We start from the raw sequence: 21,960 nt of genomic DNA, 5'->3' as shown, positions 1-21,960 counted from the left end.
CTGTTACCACCCCACATTCCTCAATCACAGCCACAAATCTCTTCCCCTCATACACTAGCCGCCCCTCTAACACCAACCCTTGGACCCCCATACATACCACTCCCATTCCCCCCTCCCCGGACATCACAACTTCCACCTACAACCCCTCCAACCTAGATCAGCACCAGAACGACACGCGTAACGACAAATCCCACCCTTTGTCCCCCCCCGCTCTCAGTCCCCACTACCATCCGCTAACTAACCACGCAGAACACACCACCAGGACCATCCCCAATCCCATTTCACCCCCCACTCTCAGCCCTCACTACCCTTCAGGCTCCCCCATCACCACCATCATACACTCCAATACCACCCGCTCTCTCCGCCTGCCACAAATTCCCTCTTCTACGCCACCAACCTCCTCCGTACTTCATCCACTCCCATCGCCCCCATACCCTCTCTCCTCCCTAACACCAACCCGTACGCCTACACCATGGAGCCTTGCATGAACACCAAGCACGATAACTTCCAGGTCAGCCACTCACCCATGACTTCCACCCCCAGCACTAACACTTATCCCACGCTGGACAAGATTATGTCCTCACTCCTCCAACTCAAAGAAGACATTCACACCATCAAAGAAGACATTCACACCATCAAAGAGCTACACATCACACCACCTAGACTCACCTCACTCACCACCACGCCCCCTCTCAACTTGCTCTCCACCCGTCCTGATGACGCGCCCAAGCTACATCCCTCACACAGGACAGCGATCCATGCCCACAATCGCAACAACCGCACCCGCCGCCCACACTGGACCGCGATCCCAGCCCACAATCGCAACAACCGCCCCCGTCGCACATGCAACCCTCTTTCGGATCTCGACACTCTCACCCTCCTCCGCTCCTACGACCCCGCTCCCCTAAACAACACAACCGCCTCGCACCTCCCCATTCCCACGATACACTCAAATCCCCGTAGACCCTCCACACTAAACAACAGAATCTCCGTCCCGAGTAACCTTAGAAAAGTCCCCCTCTCTCTAGTACCCTCTACCTCCCCTGACACACCCCGTCTCAAATGCACTCTCCTAAACTGCAGATCGGCTTCTAGACACTCCGCCGCCATCGCTGATCTCATCCTAACATTGGACCTTGACATAATCATCTTGACTGAAACCTGGCTAACCGAATCTTCTACACCTATAATGGACATTCTGGTTCCCCCCAACTACCACATCATTAGGCTTGACAGGTCTGGCAAGATAGGTGGTGGAATCGCATGCGTATACAGGAACAGCCTTTCTGTTCTGAAAGTCTCCGTACCTTCCCTACCCTCCCCAAATTCCTACGAATACATCTGCCTCGATATTATCAGTGATGGCAAACCGATATGCTCTCTCCACGGCATTTACCACCCACCCAGAGACAACCTCACATTCGCCCAACAAATCATGGACATGATTTCAACCAACGCCGGACAACAGCTCACCCAAATATACCTTGGTGACTTCAACCTCCACTGGAACGATCACAATGATGCGGTGGTAAATAGCCTGAAAAGCTTCCTCAACGCCCAGGACCTCACACAATTATGCAACAGCCCGACCCACGAGAAAGGTTCTATCCTCGACCTTATCATTGCCAAAGAGGCCGCTATTCAACTTGAGTCTATCCAACCCTGTGACTGGTCAGACCATCATATTGTCACATTTCACATCAATGAAAAAGTCAATCTCAACACAGCTCAATCCTCCAGACCCAAAGTCTGGAAAAGAGACCTGAAAAAACTAAACCCATACTCCCTACCCCCGAACAGCCGCGACCTCCTGCTCCCTCCTACGGGCGCTACAGATATCCAATCCTTAACTGACCACTATCTCAACGCCATGACATCAATAATTAATGAGGCTGCTCCCTTGCAACTAAAAAGAGTCTCCGCTAAAATCTCCAATCCATGGTACGACGGGAGTCTCAATGAAGATAGACGAGCCATGCGAATGGCAGAGCGCACATGGAGAACAGCTCCCTCTGCACTGCACATGAAAACCCTGAAGAAAAAGAGAAACGCCTACTTCAGGAAAATAAAGCACTCAAAAGCAAATTTCTTCAGCCTCCAGCTCGACCAAGCAAAAAACCGTCCAAGAAAACTGTTTGAGCTAATCAGAACTCAAGCCAAGGAACAACCCCAACCTCTCAGTACCTTGTGCGAAGCACCCTCCTGTGAAGACTTCGCCGCTTTCTTTACCCAAAAAACTGACAACATAAAGAGTGATCTCCGCACTGACGCAAGCCTCTACACCACACCCAACTGCATAACACCCACCGAACCTAAAAACAATGCAACATGGTCATCCTTTGAAACCTACTCCGAAGAAGAAATAGGCAAACTGCTCAGCACCTTGAAACCTTACAATCACCTCACGGATCCCCTCCCTGCTAACGCTGTCAAAGATTTCGCCCCATTGCTCCTTCCACTCTGGACTAAAATTATCAAAAGCTCGCTCCAAGAAGGAACAATCCCTGACTCCCTCAAAGTTGGGCAAGTCACTCCTTTGCTAAAGAAACCTACTGCCGACCCATCCGACCTAAACAACTACCGTCCCATTACCAATATTCCCACTCTCGCCAAACTATTGGAAAAATGCGCACAACTACAACTGACTAAACACATTGATCAGTTTGATCTCCTCAACCCTCATCAATCAGGCTTCCGAGCTGGACACAGTACTGAAACTGCGATGACCCACATAATTGACGACGCCCTTCAAATCCTAGATCAAAACAATACCTGCCTCCTCATCCTTCTCGATCTCTCTTCAGCATTCGACACTGTCAAACATGAAAATCTACTCGATCTTTTGAACACAAGAATGGGTCTATCTGGGACTGTGCTCAAGTGGTTCACCTCCTTTTTAAATAACAGGTCGCAGAAATTCAAGAGTAGCAACCTGATGTCCTCGCCAATACCTGTTACGTTAGGCGTCCCCCAAGGATCCTCCCTATCACCAACCTTGTTCAACCTAGTTATGGAACCTCTCACCACCTTGCTACAAGCATCCAATGTACTTTTTCACATGTACGCAGATGACACCCAACTATATCTCAAATTACAATCCCCTAATGACATTGTACTCCTAAACTCAACGATCAGAAGCACCCAATCCTGGCTTGCTGATAATCACCTCAAACTCAATGCTCTGAAAACAGAATTTCTTCTGATCTCACCTCCCGCGAAGATCTCTACCACTCAAACTTGGCTTAAACAACTAACTGCACTCAATGTCCAACCCACCATAGTGGATTCAGCAAAATCCCTAGGCATAACTCTCGACTCCAATCTCAACATGCAGCATCATATCAGCAAGGCTACTAAGGGAGCAAACTTCCAAATCAATACCCTGAGGAAACTTAAACCCTTCCTACCAGCCAAAGACTTTCAAACCGCAGTACAAGCACTAGTAATCCCGTGAATTGAATACCGCAGCATCGCCCTCTGCGGTCTCCCGTTAACCACTACTGCACCCCTACGAGCTTCTCTAAACGCTGCAGCGAGACTCATCACTGGGTCAAAAAAACACTCGCATATCTCTCCTGACTTGAAATCCTTGAACTGGCTGCCTTTTGAAGCCAGAATACACCTGAAAATCGCCTGCATGACACACAAGGCTGTACACCTGAACTCTCCCGGATACCTCACTCAGAAGCTGTCAATCTCTGGCGGCTATAGAAACACCAGAGGCACAAACAATCTTCTGCTAACACCCCGAAGATTCCGGAAGGAAAAAACTTATAAACGCTCTTTCTCAGGAATGGCACCCAGGATCTGGAACTCACTTCCTCCTGAAACCAGGCTCATCTCCTCCATCACACTTTTTAAGAAAGAAGTAAAAGCTATTCTCATGGCCAAATAAACTTAACCTATAAACGTGGATCTGTAAAGACTCTACACCGATCTGTATTATTTGGTTCGAACTCTACGACTAGGTGTCTCACTTGTATTATTGACTCACCTGATTATCTATGCACACATTTATCGGTAATATTTGCATTATTGATGTACCTGTTCTACTTTGCTGTAAAGACTTTACACCGATCTGTATTATTTTGCTCGAACTCTACGACTATGTATCTCACCTGTATTATTGACTTCCCTGACTATCTATGCGCACATTTATCTGTAAAACTTGCATTATTGATGTACCTGTTCTACTTTGCTCCCTCACGTACCTACCCATCTCACTTATTACGTTTAATTTCGCTATACCTAATGACCTGCTACTCGCTCTCTTGTTGTAGTCCCGGCTTTGTAAAGCACTCTGATGTCTGCAAAGATCTTGTTCGCGCTATAGAAAACTTTCAAAATAAATAAATAAATAAAATGATTGTGCTTCCTAGTTGCCCCTTTAGATTATCTTTGCCTGATTATTACTTTTTTAGCCACCTGAGCAAACCTGCTTCATAATACTTATTTCCAGAGGAAATGGAAAGGGGATCAATGTATCACACTGATATTCCGGAAATTAAATGAATTAAAGGTTTTAATTGTATATTTTTGTGTCTAGGAACGTGTGCTGATGGATGCAAACTGCTCCCCTGAAACATCTTAAAAGCTTTTGTAAGAAATGTGGTTTGGACAATATAGGGATGTATGACGTTACAACGCATACATTCACAACGCATACCATAACAACAAAACTTTTCCAACGCAGGATCCATTACAACGCAGCTGCTATTACAACGCATGCCATTACAACGTAAGTATGGGTAAGTATTTTTTTAAAAACTTAATTAATGGGAATGTATTAGTAGTGTAAGTGTTGGATAATGTCGGGGTTAAAATTACTATTCTAACTCCAGGGGGATGTAATAGTAGGGTAAGTGGTGGATGGTGTAGGGGTTAAAATGTAATTAAATACTTACCCATACTTACGTTGTAATGGCATGCGTTGTAATAGCAGCTGCGTTGTAATGGCATGCGTTGTATTGGCATGCGTTGTAATGGATCCTGCGTTGTAAAAGTTTTGTTGTAATGGTAGTGCGTTGTTTTAGTTGCGTTGTAATGGTTGTTTCCCCAATATAGCATTGAGTTTGACGTATAGCTGCCCTTAGCAAGGTACACACTAGGTGCACCTAGCACAAGGACCAGGCTGGTTAAAACAGGGATGTTCAAAATAGGTCCAGAATGGTCCGATCCATTCCAGGATTCCAGGGTATTTGCATAAAACAAATAAGTGAAATAAACTAAATGTACGTAAAATGCATCTAGAATGAAACAAGGGTACATTGTCAGTGGTTTACCTAAAAATCTGGCTTGTTTCTGTCCTCCCAGTGGTTTAAATAGTTGCTCTATGTGTGTTTGAAGTCCTACAGCCTTAAGCTAATTACTTATATGCTCTCGCTCAAACATATAGCCAAAGGGTCTCTGACAGAAAAAAGATACAGTAGCAACAACGGAAGAAGAAAGACCCAAAGCACAGCGGCCGCCCGAATCCAGGAAACCCTCGAAGCGGCCACGGCGCACCCTTTCTCGCTCTTTGGCAGTGTTTACTTTAATCTGATCTTCCAAGGAACAGCAGTTTGAGATCAGGATTATTTCATCGTTATTAAAAAGGCGGCCTCTTCAGGGACCCAATTTGAAATTAAAAACCATGCGCTCATCGGCTTGTCGACTGTTTTTAAAAAAAATAAATTACCCTCGTAATTGATGCTGCGCTTCAAGAGCAAGTGAGCGAACCAGGGCAGTAATTAGTTACTTTCAGTTTTGAGTTACTGCATTTAATTACATTGTGTGACAGAGACGCAGAACGACACCTAATTACTTGCATTATGTAACTGCTACACCGAATAAAAATAGTTATTCCTGACATCTGGTCGGCAAGCCCTCGCGACTGGTGGATACTATGACCATGTCTTAAGTAGTGCACATAGGAGGCAGTGAATCTGTGGGATTAAAGATTCACTGTGCCCATAAACACTGTTATTCATGTGCTGCCTGTCTCCTAAACTTGAGATGTTGACAGAAGAGAGCAGGCTGGCATTAGAATCCTCAAAAGACTGGCACTAAATGTCAGCCCATTCTAGAGGGCACTGTTCTTTCTCAAAGACTTCTTTTCCAGCTAACCCTCTTCAGACCCTACCCTTGGGTGCATGGGAAGGTCATTGGGCTGAAGATGGTGGGTGGTCGCCTCAGTTCAGATTCTAGAGGGCTGGTGTCCACAACAAAAGGTGCAAGTGTAAAGAGTACCACCTGTGGAAAGGACACAGGTGCAATGGGATTCGATTCTGAACCACCTTTCGCTTTCCTTAACAGGTGGATGCTCCAAGCCTGCACCACTGCTTGTTGTCGATGAATGGTGTGCAGCAGCTTCCTCCGTCATGCACTCTGTTCAGACACATGTGGTCTGCTAAAAGCCTCTACCCCCATGACAAGCATTCACTGTCATAGTTTTGAATCTTTCTTCCAGTTTTTAGGCCCCAGACTGCTTGTTCCTCCTTTACATTTTCTGTGATTCTTAGCCAGTTTCTCAGTCTTCAAATGTAACAGCTAGAAAAGGACAGTTCTAGCGCTTCACTAGGAACTGTCATGTCAGGAGTAATGCTGGCGCACGTTTTGGTGTCTTACTGTTATATAGTTTGGACAACCTTTATTTCTGCATTGATTTGTTTACCAAGAGGGAGTTTCAATTCCCAAAGGTTTATTGCGGTTTATTTGTCTGCATTGCAGATGGTTGTGTGAGTGCTATCAGACAGAATGGCCCAGTGCCAGCCATTGCTGAAGCACCTCTAATTCCATTGTTGGAATGATTTAAGATGGTGCAGATGAGAGTGAAATCAAGGGAGTTAGGAGTAGGAGGCTGACGTGACATGAGTAAGTTGATGAGGAGAGAAGGACGAAGCAGAGGCTATAATTTATACACAAGTTACCTGATTGAATACTTTCAGGCGGCCCTGAAGCTTTTGAGTTACCCCGGGCTGTTTTCTGACGTATTCTGAGACAGCCCATGTTCCTGAGACTACCAATGTCTTTCAGTGGACCACCATCTCTGTCGTGTCATGTGTTTGTATATACAAGGCTTCTAGTGGTCCTCAGCAGACTCCTTATAAGTATTACATCATCTGTTGGCTGTGGTTAAGAAAGTTGGGGGGTTTCTGTTCAGTTAAAGGTTGCATTCAAAAGAATAAGGACTTGCAAAACAGAGCTCTGTGTGTGGTATGGTCTGTTACATGCTCTCAGGGCGGTGAGGAGCTACAACTGGTGACAAGATAGGGGGATACATAACACAATGGAATCAAGACTGCTTTCCCAGAGAGTTTTCCATGATCCAGCAAACTGATCATGCTTGTCAAATAAAGCCCAAAAAGAGGTCTACAGTTGGCATATGTGGAGTAAAAGCGCAACTCCAGCTTTTAAGAAGCCCTTGAAAAAAGGCGCAGGGCATACAGAGGAGCACAGTCAGTAAGCCTACCAAAAATCTACAGGTCAAAAGAAGAGATACTGCTCCACAGCATAACACGGAGCCAACACCAATGCACATCAGAAACAATCAAGACAATAACAACCAGGTATGAAGAAGTGCTAAAGGCAGCGACAGCCAAGTGCAAAAAGGGCTAAAGGCAAAGACAGCCAGGCATAGAGAAACGATAAAGGCAGCGACAGCCAGGTGCAAGAAAACACTAATGGCAGAGACAACCATGTACAAAAAGTACAACTGTCCTCACCAGAGTGAATGGGAAAAGTGCCACCCAACCTCTAATCGAGACGTGGCTGGGGTCCAGTGCACTCAAAGTAGCATAAGGCATCCACAACAACCCAAGCATAAGCATGGGGGTTGTTCTTAGGAAGCAATTGGTCTCCCCCAGAAACGACCATAGAGGCAGTTGGTGGCGCTAAGCACAACTCAAAAGTTCTTTAAGCCTAGAAGCTCTTCAATGGCTGTTGAAAAGAGCGCCAAATATTGTGCTGTGGTTTCCCGAAACCACCACCTCCATACCCGCCAAAAAGCAACATTTTGGTACCAGATAGACTGCCCGGATCTAAATGTTTGATGACTTCATAGATGCTACAGAAGAAGCAGATGACATAAAATATCATCAAATACTTAAAGGACCTTGCTGGTGATGGAGTAAAAGAAGTGATAAAGAAGATATCACAAGTTGATGAAGTATCCTACATTCAAGACACCAGAAGCCAAGTTTAAATCAATGCTGAATGTCTGCTATGAAAGATAGGTTTTCAACCATGCAAGACAGCAACCTGGTGAGAAGATGGATGAGTTTATTGAGAGACTTGCTACGCTCATAAAGAACTGCAAGTTCAGTGAATTCAATGATGAAGAAGTCATGCATCTAAGAGTTATTAATCGTTGCCTTTACAATTCATTTCGACAACCCATGCTGCATGAAATGCTCAGTTTGGAGAAAGTGCTCAAGGCTGCAAGAGCGGAGGAGCATGCTATCAACAGGCTACTGACATCAAACCTGGACCAACCCAAAATGAATCAGCATTGAGTATGAAAAGTAAGCAGAAACACAAGGCAGAAGCACACAGAGTAATGTCTCGGAAGAAAAAGAAGTAGTGTTTCCGCTGTGGACTCTCCTTACCACATGAAAGTAAATGTCCAACCATCGGAAAGATATGCAAAGGCTACATGAAAGAAAACGATTTTAGAATGGTTTGCAAGGCGAATGAAAAACTAAGTGCATCATGTACAGATGAAAAGACGCCAGCAAGTTCCAGAAGGACTCTAGTCCCTCCCATAAACCCAGACAGCAACATTGACTAAGGAAAGTGGAAATGAAATGAAGTAATTCCTCATCAAATTAATCTTTCAAAGGTTCGTTCACCATCAAGTGATAGTGAGGAAGATGGATGTGCGATGATGGCGTGAGCTGTGGGAGGAAAAATATATATTCATGTGGATGTATGGTGGGAACTCATGGGAGGGAATGAGTTCCGTTGGTTTTTTTCAGTTCGTAATAAAAGATAAAAGGAACCTCAAGTATATACTGTTTGATTATACTTTGCTGACTTACTTGCAAGAGAATGCATCCTTGATCAGCTTACATCGACTTTACATCGCGGCCGGCCCAACTGGGTTGTAGGCGACATGCTGTGTTAAATAACTGTAACTTCGCCCTGCTAGATGAAACTGCACGCATGACCCTGGCTGAGATAGCTGCCGGCCTGTAGGCGCAGGTTGTAGGCATGAAGCTGTGTACTCTTTATTTTGTCACTAATAAAGGTTTAAAAAAAAATATATATATATATATTCATGTGGATGTATCACATGGCTATGGTAATCAGTTCCAATTCTCTCCTATACTATCTCAAACCTAATGAGCTATCTATTTCTATCCCTGAAGCAGTTGCTCCGAACTATAGCTCAATGCTCCCTCCTCTACAGAGTGGTTTCAACCTCCTTCACAATTCTATTTCAACTCTGACCCAACACCCTCCACCGCCCTCTCTGATACCTCCGAACGGCTGCTGAAACAAACCACTCTAAAGCCTCCTATCTCTCATGTTAAGTTTAGCTCAATCTATTTGCTGTTACCTTGTTTGCCTCCACTGCATCAGGTACAGTTTTGAATTGTGTTCTTGTAGTTTTGTGCATATGTGGCAATTCTATTTTCTATATGGTTGCCCATGTTTGGACAGTGCCCCCTTTTGGGGTTTTGCTGGTGACTGTGCATGCTAACATATTTAAAGGCACCACAAAAATGACTTGAGCAGAAGAAGCTTGTTTTTAATGATCATCACTGGGAATTGCGTCTGTCTTCTACCTTGGCCTGCCAATAACCTGTGGTACCTGGAAATACATTTAATCTGTTATGGAGCCACTGGTGTCTGTGTTTTCTTTGTGTCACTGCGAGGAGGGTTCTGAAATTGCTCCCTAACATCAGCCACAGGCTGACATGCTCATGTAGGATTGGCCACTTGCAAAGAAGAACACAAATCTAAAAAGAATTGCCAAGAAAGGTAATTTGGAGATTGTCCTAAAATCACGGTCAAGGTGAATGGTTTCCCTACAACTTTTACTATAGACAGTGGGGCGTAGATAAACATTACGCCGGCATAAATGTACAAAGAGCTCTCTCCAATACCTCATCTCACACCATCAAGAACAAAGGCGTACACATGGGAAGCTTACACACCCTTGCAGAGTCAAGTATCCTTTGTAGCTACCATGCAGCAGAAGAAAATGACAGTGCAAGCACCGGTTCTTGTCCTCCAGGGTGCGTAATCGAGTGCATGCTTATTACGTTTTGATACTGCTGCTGACATGGGACCCATCTCTATTAACTACAACTTGAATGCCCATTCTGAAATAGTGAGTGAATTCCCGACATTGTTTCATGGACATGAGACACTTAAGACAATGAAGGTACAGTGTCAGATTAATGAAGAGATTCACCCTGTTGCACAGCGACACAGTTGTATTGCTTTTCACTTACCGGAAATCGTTGACAAAGAACTAGAAACACTGTTAAAGCATGACATCATGGAGTGATCTACTGGTCCAACGCCATAGGTTTCACCCATTGTGGTGGTGCCAAAAAGGACAGTGGAGGTTCAGTGTGCATTTGTGTTGATATACGACAGGCAAACTGTAGAAAGCTTGCTTTATATATGTGTACTAAAAAAAAACACACTGTGCTGCGAGTCCAGTGGGTCCCAAATTAGTTTACAGGGGCTAAAGTAGACAATACTGATGCTCTCTTTTGTGGTAGTATGGGTGAGCAGTTAGGCTTATCAGTGGGTGTGCTAAGCATTTGTGGTACTCAAAGAGGCAATAAATGAGTACCACACTAAAAAAAAAAATCCTAGACCAAAGCTGAAAAATAACACTTCTTTTTATATATATATTTCATAACCAAGAACTTCATTCAAAGGTAAGTACTTTTCTCAATAGCAATATTCACAGGGAAGCGAAACGTTCAAACCAGTGCGCTTTTATGCTCAATGCAATCCTAGGAGAGTAAAAGGCAAAGATACATAAAGGTAGGTACAGTCGGTTTCAGGGGTTCACCTTCGGGGTTCGGAGTTGTAGTGGACCAAGGCCCAAATTACTACCAGCAGTTCTTCGGGAACCACCCGGGTTTCTGATGGGAGCAGGGTACTGGCAAGGTTGGTAGCTGGCACTACAGTGAAGGGGGAACCACCCAAAACCAGGCTGAACAGGGGACTTGGGGTCAAGTCTGAGAGCTCCCAAATTGGGGCTTGGTTCTCAAGGGGTCTTGGCGCAAGGGTGCATCGCTCGTTCATCGGAACCGAGCCGGGCAGCTGGGGGGCAGAGTGGTTAGGTTGGCTGAACTGGGTGCGCAAATATGCTCATCGTGTTCAGGGACAAACAGCTAGCAGGGGCAAACTCAAGGCAGCTGGGCCACTCACAAAATGGATCTCGGTGATGCTGATGCCCCTCTATGGCTGCTGGTCCTGGTGCAGTGAGAATCCAGACTGGACTCTCACAGCTGGTGTTTGGTGCAGGGTTCTGTTCCCCCGGGGGGTGGTACTGCATGGCCCGGGGTGGTGCTGGTGTCTTCACACTCAGTGGGGAGACAGATCTGACCTTCCAGAGCATGAGTACCTTCTCCTGGTCATCTGCACTGTTGGTCGGGCTTGGGGAGTTGCAAGGCGTTGGACAGGACTCTGCTAATTGGTGCCTGCGGACTGCAGGGGAGTGGCTTCTCTACTCCAAGGGAGACTGTAACCGTGAGGGGCCCATGATGGGGGGGTCTGTAATGCCTGGGCAGCATCCCCTGCTTGGCTGGGTTAAGAAGCTCTGACCAGGCCCCTAGTGAGCCAGGGGTTGGAGCCCCTGCCCTGTGCTCCATCCTCCAGCCCGTCGCACTAAGAAGGAACTGGGACTAGGGATGCCTCACCTACGTGGCATTGTTCAGGAATGCCTACCTGGCCCTGGGGCCTGCCGGGTTCTGTGGCGGGTGCTCCTGCCCTGGGCTCTGTCTTTAATTCTGTTGCATCGCAAAGGGCCTGGAATGGGGGTCCATCAGGCACAGGAAGTCTTCCCCTACTTGGCCGGGTTCAGATGCTCTGGCCTGGCCCAAGTCCCTTCCTGGGCTATGTCCTTAGGTCCACTGTGCAGCAAAATTCCTGGGGCAGGGTTTTGCAGATCTAGGGAGGCCACACCTGCGTGGCTGGGTGCTGGAGCTCTGACTGGGGTCCGGGGACCCGTTGGGCCTAGGCAGTCGCTCGCACGCTAGGCTACCTCTTCTGGCATACCGCACCACCAAAGCCCCGGAACAGGGGGCTGTCGGGCTTGGGGAAGCTTCTCCTGCTTAGCAGGGTTCAGAAGCTCTGACCCGGGCTCCAGCAGCTCCTGAGATGGGTACCCTGTCCTGGGCTCTGTCAAAGCGCCCAGGACAGGGTCCCGCAGCCTCGGGGAGGCCTCCGCTGCGTGGCTGGGTCCAGGAGCTCTGACTTGGGCACGGCGGGCCTGGGGTGGGAACCCCCCATCCTGGGCTCCATCCTCAGGCAGGAAAAGCACCTGGTACGAGGTCCTGCGGGCCTGGGGGGCCTCCCCTGCGCAGCCAAGTACAGGAGCACCGACTTGGCCCTAGGGTCCCAGGTCCTCACCGTGCCTTGGGGTGGGTCCTCCCATACTGTGCTCAATCCTCCAGCCTGCTGCACCACCAAAGGCCCAGAACAGGGGTTCATTGGGCCCGGGGTGGTCTCCCCCTTCACCAGCATGTTAAGGTGCCTATGGGCTCTGGGTCAGAGCTCCCTTTAGGGCCCCTCGCAGCCCTGTGCCTGAGGCCCAGCTGGGACTCGAAGCACCTGTGCTGTAGAGTCCCCTCCAATGAGAAAAAGAAGCCCTTTCGTTTAGGCACAGCATGGCCATATGGCTGTCCTCCGAGCCCGGCCATCTGGTCGTTCCGAGCTCCTCAGGCATCTGGTCGCATGCCAAGCATTCCAATAGGGTGGCCAGATGACCGGGTTGACCTGGAAGTTTCGATGAGGGCTTTTTGCTTCCTCGAGCCCAGCCAGGGCTCCAGGATGTTGGGTGCGATTGCGCCTGTGGTCCCCTCTGTCTCTCAGTGCGCGCTGATTTCAAGAAAGGGGGTGGCATTTTTCCGGATTACTAGGGACAGGGTCTGGCCAGCCCTCCGTGCCACCAATCACGCGGCGGGGTAAATAGGCTCCATGATCACGGACAGGGCAACCTGTGACCGGGTATGGTCCAGACCAGACTCTGCTTGATCGGGCATGGTTGGACCTATTTGGTAACTTTGATCTTCTTGGTTGGAAATACCTGACCGTGGCTCCAATCAGCACTTCCGAGACACAGAGCGGACAGGACGGGGCTCCTCAGTGCCAGGGAGGCAGCTGGCATAGGTCTGCGAGCCCACTACGGCCCTGGGCTCCACTACGGCCCTGGGCTCCCTTCTCCGGGCCCCAGTGTGATAAAGGGGATTTTGCCACATATAACTATGGCTAATCACCACATGTCCCTCCATTAACCCATGGTTCCAATATAGCCGTGAGTACAGTCGCCGAAAGTCACATATTCTCAAATTTTTCCTTATTATTCCCATACTAACTACACAGCTTAAACGTCTTGATTATCAAATACATAGCACTAGATTCCATAAAATATCATCCCCAATATTTTTCTGGCATCGCATATACTAGATTAAAGTCAAACACTGACGTACCAACTTTGACCAGCAGACACAGCATAAGATTCCAGCTATGATTGTTCTAACTATGTAACTAGCGTATCTTACATCTTGAAAGGGTAACATCTTCTTGTAATTTACCGCCTTCTTATACATCTTAAGATGGCCGCCAGACATGCCCATATTATCCAGACTGCGAGACTTCCGGGTCATCAATGTTTTATCACTCCTAGGCAATCTTCAATATATAATGGTGCATAAACAACTAAACTAAAAAAAAAATAATAGTCAGACAGCATATATGTACATTATCTAAATCTAATGACACCAATAAAAAATGAAAAGTGAAAAATCAGAATGAATTGTTTTATTTTATAAAAAGTTAATTAAAAAATCCTCACCTAAGGATTAAAAACACAAACATACATTGACTAAATATATATATCAAAAAGACATGACAATAATAAACATAATACTGTGAATCATAAAATCAAATTGTGGCAGAAATTTTATTCTTTTCGACGCGCGTTTCGGCGTAGGGGAGACGCCTTCTTCAGGAAGCCACGTGTTTAAAATCTTTTATACGGAATAATGGTGTTCAATTCTTTGATAAGAACACTCTGTTCCTGATATAATTTTCAAAGCAGTTTTGATAGAAGAATATTTAATACCTTTCGCAATTGACCTTTCGTTAGAGTTTTTAGATCCTCCTCCTCGTCTGACTTTATTCAAATGTGATGTGAAACTTGGGGCTAGAGTCGTTCTTGAATTGCAAAGATGGCGCAAAGATAAGAGCGTCTTCTGCAAAAATGCCGTGGGTAACCATCTTAATTCTATCTAAATTCGGGATGTTCTCTTCATCGGTCAAAGAGGCCCTTTGTTTTACGTGAAGTATTAAACGAAAACGATGGCGGACGTTAGAACCTGCATCTGATATATGCGGATTCTGTTCTAATCCGCCCTGAATCTTTGCCGTCCAGCGTGTTCGGAGGAAATATGCGTTTCCCGATAAAAACGTGCAGACGGGAGTAATTAGTTTTTTGTCTATTTTAAGGGATGTTACTCCTTGCGTCCGGTATCTCGTTATTCGTCACACACTCCCGTCTGCGCATCTTTTTCTACTATGTACATTGTTAGTCCATAGTCAGTAATTTTTGTCGTCAGTTTATGTCCATTTGAAATTTATGTTTCTAATTACCTGTTTTTTCAAATAACACAGCGTGGTTGGGTACAGAGGATCTGAATAGGGTCCTGCTGCACATAAATCCACTCGCCAAGCCATCCTTGCCCACAGAAATATCCAGGAACAAAAAGGAAGCAGGTGTGTTTTGGGAGGTGGGAGGAGTCCCCCAACCTGGTTGTGGCATGGACTTGAAAGTTCCTGTTCTTCTCCATGGATACCTCAGACTCCTGCCTTGCAGGGGCCCTTCCAATACATTGACCTCGGATGTATCCCTTTCGAAAGCAGTTAATTGGTTGGCGCATTTAAAGCTGAAGATTTATGCTTCAGAGACTAAGCCCTTTCGATCTTGAAATACCCACACAGCCATTTACACATAATACCACATAACACATAATATCATACTCTCTTAAGCAAACCCACATATTCTTTCCATAGAAATCCTGAAGCAAACAGGGCCAGGTCTGATCCCTGCATTCTTCCTCAAGTCACAGACACAGGGCCAAACCATTAATGTGTGCAGATTAAAGGGCGTCCACCCGAACAAGCAATGAGGGCGTGACCATGAACTCGGGTGGCAATGTTCCACCCTTACTAAACTGGGTGAGTTGTAGAGTCTGGCCTTTTGCACCCTCAGGAGTACCTCACCTTTAGTCCTGGCTCCTTTACCCTCCATGGGTAAACTGAGTCTTTACTCAGGAAGGGAAAATAGTAATCTGAGAAACTAGTAAAATGTAGGGGAATATACTTAATAGCCACAAGCTTTCAGCTTGAGAAGAGATAGATCTCAGAGGTCTGTACGTGCACACTGTCACTGTGGGAGGAAGATTCAAACTAAAGCCACTCTGTGCTTCTCCTATACCCAATATCCCTTCAACAGGATACTATGATTTTCTCACCACCAGACTGCCCCCATTGTTTGACTTGATCTCTTTTACAGGCACAGTCACCGAGCCCCTCAAACATCTATATCTGACCCTTACTCAATCTACTTCTTTAACCATTGCCCCTTTCCTCTCTAGACTTCCCCTTCTGGTTCCACCCTCCTGTTCAATTGACCAGGCACCTGAAGCTGACCAACCAAAATGCACAATCCACCAGATTCATCATTCACCATTCCTTCTTCCCTAATCTTCCCTTTCTTTGCCTGTTACATTTCCCTGGTGTGCTTATAGGGCAGCTCTAAGTTCCTTACAAGCAACCAATTTTAACATGCCTTGCTTTGTTTGTGGCACCAATTTTGTATCACGTTTTATTAGTAAATATTTTCACTTTACTGTTTGAAGAAATTCTCACTTCATAGAAAACCAGCAATTTTATATACTTAAGCTGCACGGAATAAAATAGAATCAGCAAACATTACAAATCTTATTTAGAGTTGGCTAAATTAATTCTTTTTTTAATATGGGATTTTAACAACTGAACATATTTATCAATAAAGAAAACTTCTTGCGATCAAAAGAAAAATCTGGACCTGCTTTTTCTTCAAATCATCACGGACACTTGATGTTTCAATGAACTCTAAATAAGATTTATAACTGATATGTGCTGATTTCATTTTTTTCGGTGATTGTTTTTGGGGTCAAACCCAATAGGAAGTGGAGAGGGGTGCACTTCCTGGTTTTTAGCACCATCACCATACAGTTAAGCCACTTTTAGTGACAGGTGCAGGAACATTGCCTCAACCCTCTTTGTGTTTTGGTTTATACTTAAGCTGTAGACAAACTTTAAAAACTAACAATAAGAGCATCTACTTCCTTGTGAAAGGTTATCCCTCGAATAGTGCATTAGAAACCGTGGTCTATTACATAAACAAGCATTAACAAAAGCAATAGGTCTAGAGTTGAGTGTCTGCCTTATGACTTAATTAACACTTATTTTGTTATGTCATAGTTCATTGTAAACTTTGTTGCTGGACAATCTGGGGAGCCATTGTCAATCTAAAAACAAGCACTGTCTAAAAGCAAAAATGTTTTTCACAATATTCACACATTTCAATAGTAGTGACTGACACGTAAGGGGATTCATTGGTGTGTGGATGTATTCCCGGTGAACGAGGAGAATGCCATAACTCACAGTGAAGTTCGTCCATGCCTGAAGTGGGCTGATCCATTTGCCAAAGCTGTAGTGGGTGGAAGAAAAATGTAAGTGACACAATAATTGGCAAATGGATGAAAAAGGCTGGTTAAAAGCCCATATAAGTGTATTATACAAATAATTTGGGTAAAAGCAAAAGGTCTTGGCTAATGCAAGACCTAAGTAAACATATTTTCTTCAGTTCTAAAATAGGGCTGTGCAAAGTTTAAACATCAGCCCTGGAGTTGTAAAAAGCAGGCATAATTTGTACTTTCCTACTTTGCTGAGATTCCATCAGTATGAAATTTGGGTTCAAATAAATTCATAAGGATGGGGATGGTGGACTCATCGATCTACTTCTGTAGACAATTAAAATAGCTGGAGACCCTTAAGGGTAAGGCAGAGCTATCATAAACAAGTGTTATCCAAACATCTGCACTGGCTTCCATTTGAAAATAATACACATTGTTACTTTGGCCTGCATTTATGAAAGGAGGAATATGAAACATTTCCCAAAATTTGGTAGCTATCCCATAAGTCCTCCTGTTCAGTTTTCTGCATCTCATTTACATGTTGTGGAAGTATGGTTTTCCCAATGGCAGAGCCGCTGTTGGCTGTACTGTCAGAAAACCCATGTGATGGGCACAGCACTGGTAGAATATAGAATTTATGATGTGACAATGCAAACAATTACAACGCATGCTTTTACAACACAGTTTTTGCATCGCAACTACCATTACATCTCATGATTTTACAACGCATGCCATTACAAACCATTTTTAAAAACTATCATTACAAAGCATTCCAATACAACACACACCATTACAACGCATGCCATTACAGCACATAATACTTTTAAGGCAACAGTATGGTAAGTGTTGGATAGCGAAGGGGTAAAAATTACTATTCCCACTTCAGTGAGTGCAACAGTAGGGAAAGTGTTGGATAGTGTAGGGGTAGAAATGCCTATTCCCATCTACCCCAAAACACATACCCACCCTAAAACTAAAGGATCTCTATTACTTACCTTATAATGCGTTGTAATGGCATGTGTTGTAGTGCTATGCATTGTAATGGCGTGCGTTGTAGTGACATGCATTGTAATGGCATGCAATGTAAAGGCAGTTGCGGTGTAACAGCTGCGTTGTAAAAGCAGTGCGATGTAATGACTACATTGTAATGGATGTTTCCCTGAATATGTCAGAGGGTTTTCCTTATGTTGGACAGCCTCTCCAAAGACTTTCCCACCAGTGTTAGTGCTCTCTTCAGCCCATGTCAACAATCATGATCTTGGACAGAAAAAATAAGAAATTTCCCCCACGCTTGGATAACATTTCCAGCTTCTTGGGGTTATTAGACTAGCCTTTTAGAGGATAGACCTCAGCTTTGGGAGTTTATTTATACGGAAATTACATAAGTGAATGGGTCTTTGCCATGCTTCTACATTATGACGGACCTGTCATTGCTGATTTATTTTCCTAGAAGCAGGTCCCAGAACTGATTTGGTGGAAAACTGTTTTCACAAAGGGTGGGCAACCTTAAAATTGGCAGACCTTCCATGGCTGCCTTGGTGAACTTGCTGCCTCGTCACCTCCACTGTATGGCAGCTGGCCTGTCAAACTTAAAACAAGGTATTTTACTATAATTTATAGTCTATAATGCATCAAACTTAAGGAGACAGGATTTGTGACGCTGCAGCGGATGTGCTGCTCGCGCTCTGAAGTCATGCCCATCTGTACCCATCTGCTTCCACAGGCCAAGAAACAATGTTCGCTTGCTAATAACGGACATTTTGAGCTGCGTGCAGTCCGTACTTTTAGCACCCATACTGTACTCCTGTGCTGGCTTCTTTTTGCAACAAAGTCTTTATTAGCCTAAAAACACAAGCCTGCACTCAAATATCTGCCCTCAACCTAAACCACTCATCACCTAAAATGGGAATGTCTGAGGCTTGCTTAGCCTCTGTTCCCCATCCTACATGGAAGGGCCTCAATTCATACTTTCGACTGGCCAAGTATGCCTGAAAGATCTACTACTCAGTGGTTTACAATGATCTGGACCTATTGCTCCTTATAGAATCATCGCCAAAACCAGAATTAGAAACATACCCACTAGAGGCTCCCTCTTTAATTATACTTCTGTGCAGAAGTCCAGAGATGGCACTAAGCGTGGTGGTGGCTCGGTTATCTTTAGGGAAATGTCGAGCTCAATGTCCTCCCTACCCCCTCCATCATGAAATGGCGCTGAAGCTCTTTATGTTAACATCTCACCCAACTCACATGATTCCTATACGATTACTTTAATATATTGTGCTCCTGGTCAGCTTCAAGTCTTTCTTAATGAGCTCAGTGAATTTATAAAAAAAAATCAAACTTAATCCTTCCCATACATGCCATATTACTTACTGACGCTCCCTTTGCTGCTGTAAACAAATTGTAAAGCGCCTCAAGTTTCAAGTTTATTTTATTTGATTTAGTTCTCAACTGAGAACAACAAATATTTAATACCTTAAATGTTTCTTTAAAATTTGCCAATGAGATGATGCAATTGTCGTTCTAATATAAAGTTAAAAAAGATGACAACAATTTAAATATATTGTAACATACAAATTCATTTGGCAGTACCTTACAAAGTAAGATCAAGTTCTGAACTGAATTCATTTTACATTTTGTACGAATTGGTTGTATAAACCTTTTTCTTGCTTCTACAACTAAGACATTTGGGCGAGCAAATAACATGTATTCCAGATCTTGTTCGCCGCCATTACATAAATTGCAGAAATTACTAGTTTTCAGGTCTCGGCCTGCGATGGCTACGCTTGCGCAGTCCCGCTGGCGAGATTTAATGAGATAGAGGAGAACATCAGTAGCGAGGTTAAGCCCCACCCCTCTTCTCCATTGGCTGGCCTCCTAAACGGTGGCCAGCCATTGGAGAAGAGGTCCTAGTGACGTTCTTCTTTCTATCTAAGCCCCGTCCTTCTCAGACTGGGGGGCGTGTTTTTGACTGTTGTTTACAAACGACTCGTAGAGGTTATGCGGAGATCGCGGCTGATCGAGCGAGACTCCGGCATGATGGCGTATTGCACTTGCCTGGGGAGACGCTACGAGCAGCTGAACAGCCGCCGGTTCACAAGAGTTGACTGAGCGCCTGAGGCCGATTCCAATGCCTTCAATGCTACAGCGGAGTGGGGCGCTACTGGGGACCTGCACCTCCTCCTCTCGAGTAGTTCCGAGAGGCCCGGACGTTGGAGGAGGGGCCGAGCAGCTGACACTGCACTGAGTACAATGTGTTGGTTGATGACACAGGCTATCCCCCTCAGGTGAATTGTTTGCCAGAGTGAACGGTTGGGCCCTGCAGCAATGGTACCCCCCCCTGCCCTGGTATGCTTGCTCCTGGCACCCGGCTCCCCCACGCTTTGACTCTGTGATCCCCTGTGTGTGCGGTGAAGCCCTGTGAGTGACTGCCCCCCGCCCTGCTATGCTTACTCCTGGCGCCCAGCTCCCCCACGCTTTGAGTCTGCGATCACCCATGTGTGCAGTGAAGGCCTGTGAGTGACTGCCCCCCCTGCCCTGCTATGCTTGCTCCTGGCACCCAGCTCCCCCACGCTTTGACTCTGCGATCCCCCGTGTGTGCGGTGAAGGCCTGTGAGTGACTGCCCCCTCCGTGGCAGCTATGCTTGCTCTTGGCACCTGGCTCCCCCACGCTTTGACTCTGCGATCCCCTGAGTGTGCAGTGAAGGCCTGTGAGTGACTGTTCCCCCTTTCCTGCTATGCTTGCTCCTGGCCCACAGCTCCCCCACGCTTTGACTCTGCGATCCCCCGTGTGTGCGGTGAAGGCCTGAGAGTGACTGCCCCCCCTGCCCTGCTATTCTTGCTCCTGGCGCCTAGCTCCCCCACGCTTTGACTATGCGATCCCCCGTGTGTGCGGTGAAGGCCTGTGAGTGAATGCCCCCCCCCTGCCCTGCTATGCTTGCTCCTGGCACCCAGCTCCCCCACGCTTTGACTCTGCGATCCCCCGTGTATGCGGTGAAGGCCTGTGAGTGACTGCCCCCCGCCCTGCTATGCTTGTTCCTGGCGCCCAGCTCCACCACGCTTTGACTCTGTGATCCCCCATGTGTGCAGTGAAGGCCTGTGAGTGACTGCCCCCCCTGCCCTGCTATACTTGCTCCTGGTGCCCAGCTCCCCCATGCTTTGACTCTACGACTGCCACTCTCCCTACCGCGGCGCCCCCAGTGTGCACAAATTACCCCCTTTACACACCATCCACTTAGCTGCCCATAAGTAGGGGGAGAAAACACAATGTCCGAGTTGTGGATCCAGAGCAGAGGGTGGATGGGCAGGTCTCTCGCAGCACAATGTGCTGACAGAGTGAGACACTGCACTGAGTACAACATGGTGGTCGAAGACACGGGCTATCACTCGCAGGTGAATTGTTTGCCAGAGTGAACGGTTGGGCCCTGCAGTGATGGTACACCCTGTGGCCTACTATGCTTGCTCCTGGCACCCAGCTCCCCCACGCTTTGACTCTGCGATCCCCCGTGTGTGCCGTGAAGTCCTGTGAGTGACTGCCTCCCCCCCTCCTATGCCTGCTCCTGGTGCCCAGCTCCCCCACGCTTTGACTCTGCGATCCCCGTGTGTGCGGTGAAGGCCTGTGAGTTACTGCCCCCCGTGGCCTGCTTTGCTTGCTCCTGGCGCCTGGCTCCCCACACTTTGACTCTGTGATCCCCGTGTGTGCGGTGAAGGCCTGTGAGTGACTGCCCCCCTGTGGCCTGCTATGCTTGCTCCTGGCGCCCAGCTCCCCCACGCTTTGACTCTGCGATCCCCTGTGTGTGCGGTGATGGCCTGTGAGTGACTGCCCCCCGTGGCCTGCTATGCTTGCTCCTGGTGCCTGGCTCCCCCACGCTTTGACTCTGTGATCCCCCGTGTGTGTGGTGAAGGCCTGTGAGTGACTGCCCCCCGTGGCCTCCTATGCTTGCTCCTGGCGCCCGGCTCCCTCCGCTTTGACTCTGTGTCCCCCGTGTGTGCGGTGAAGACCTGTGAGTGACTGCCCCCCGTGGTCTGCTATGCTTGCTCCAGGCACCCA

The 21,960-nt window shown here is 46.5% G+C and overlaps 1 protein-coding gene across 1 annotated transcript in view; it reads left to right on the top strand.

Annotated features, from left to right (window-relative positions):
- The first annotated feature begins 472 nt into the window (after nucleotides 1-472).
- The window catches only part of LOC147751060 (uncharacterized), a 52,071-nt gene continuing 30,583 nt past the window's right edge, over nucleotides 473-21,960 (top strand). The window contains exons 1-2 of the mRNA XM_086932308.1: nucleotides 473-2,252; nucleotides 2,529-2,774. Of these exons, the coding sequence (XP_086788434.1) occupies nucleotides 473-2,252; nucleotides 2,529-2,774 (2,026 nt within the window). The remainder of the gene's footprint in view (nucleotides 2,253-2,528; nucleotides 2,775-21,960) is intronic.

The sequence above is a fragment of the Lissotriton vulgaris genome, chromosome 1_1 (genome assembly GCF_964263255.1).
Source record: "Lissotriton vulgaris chromosome 1_1, aLisVul1.2, whole genome shotgun sequence".
NCBI classification, from domain to species: domain Eukaryota; kingdom Metazoa; phylum Chordata; class Amphibia; order Caudata; family Salamandridae; genus Lissotriton; species Lissotriton vulgaris.
Note: the sequence above shows the minus strand (reverse complement) of the source record. Positions and strands in the feature narration are given on the sequence as shown.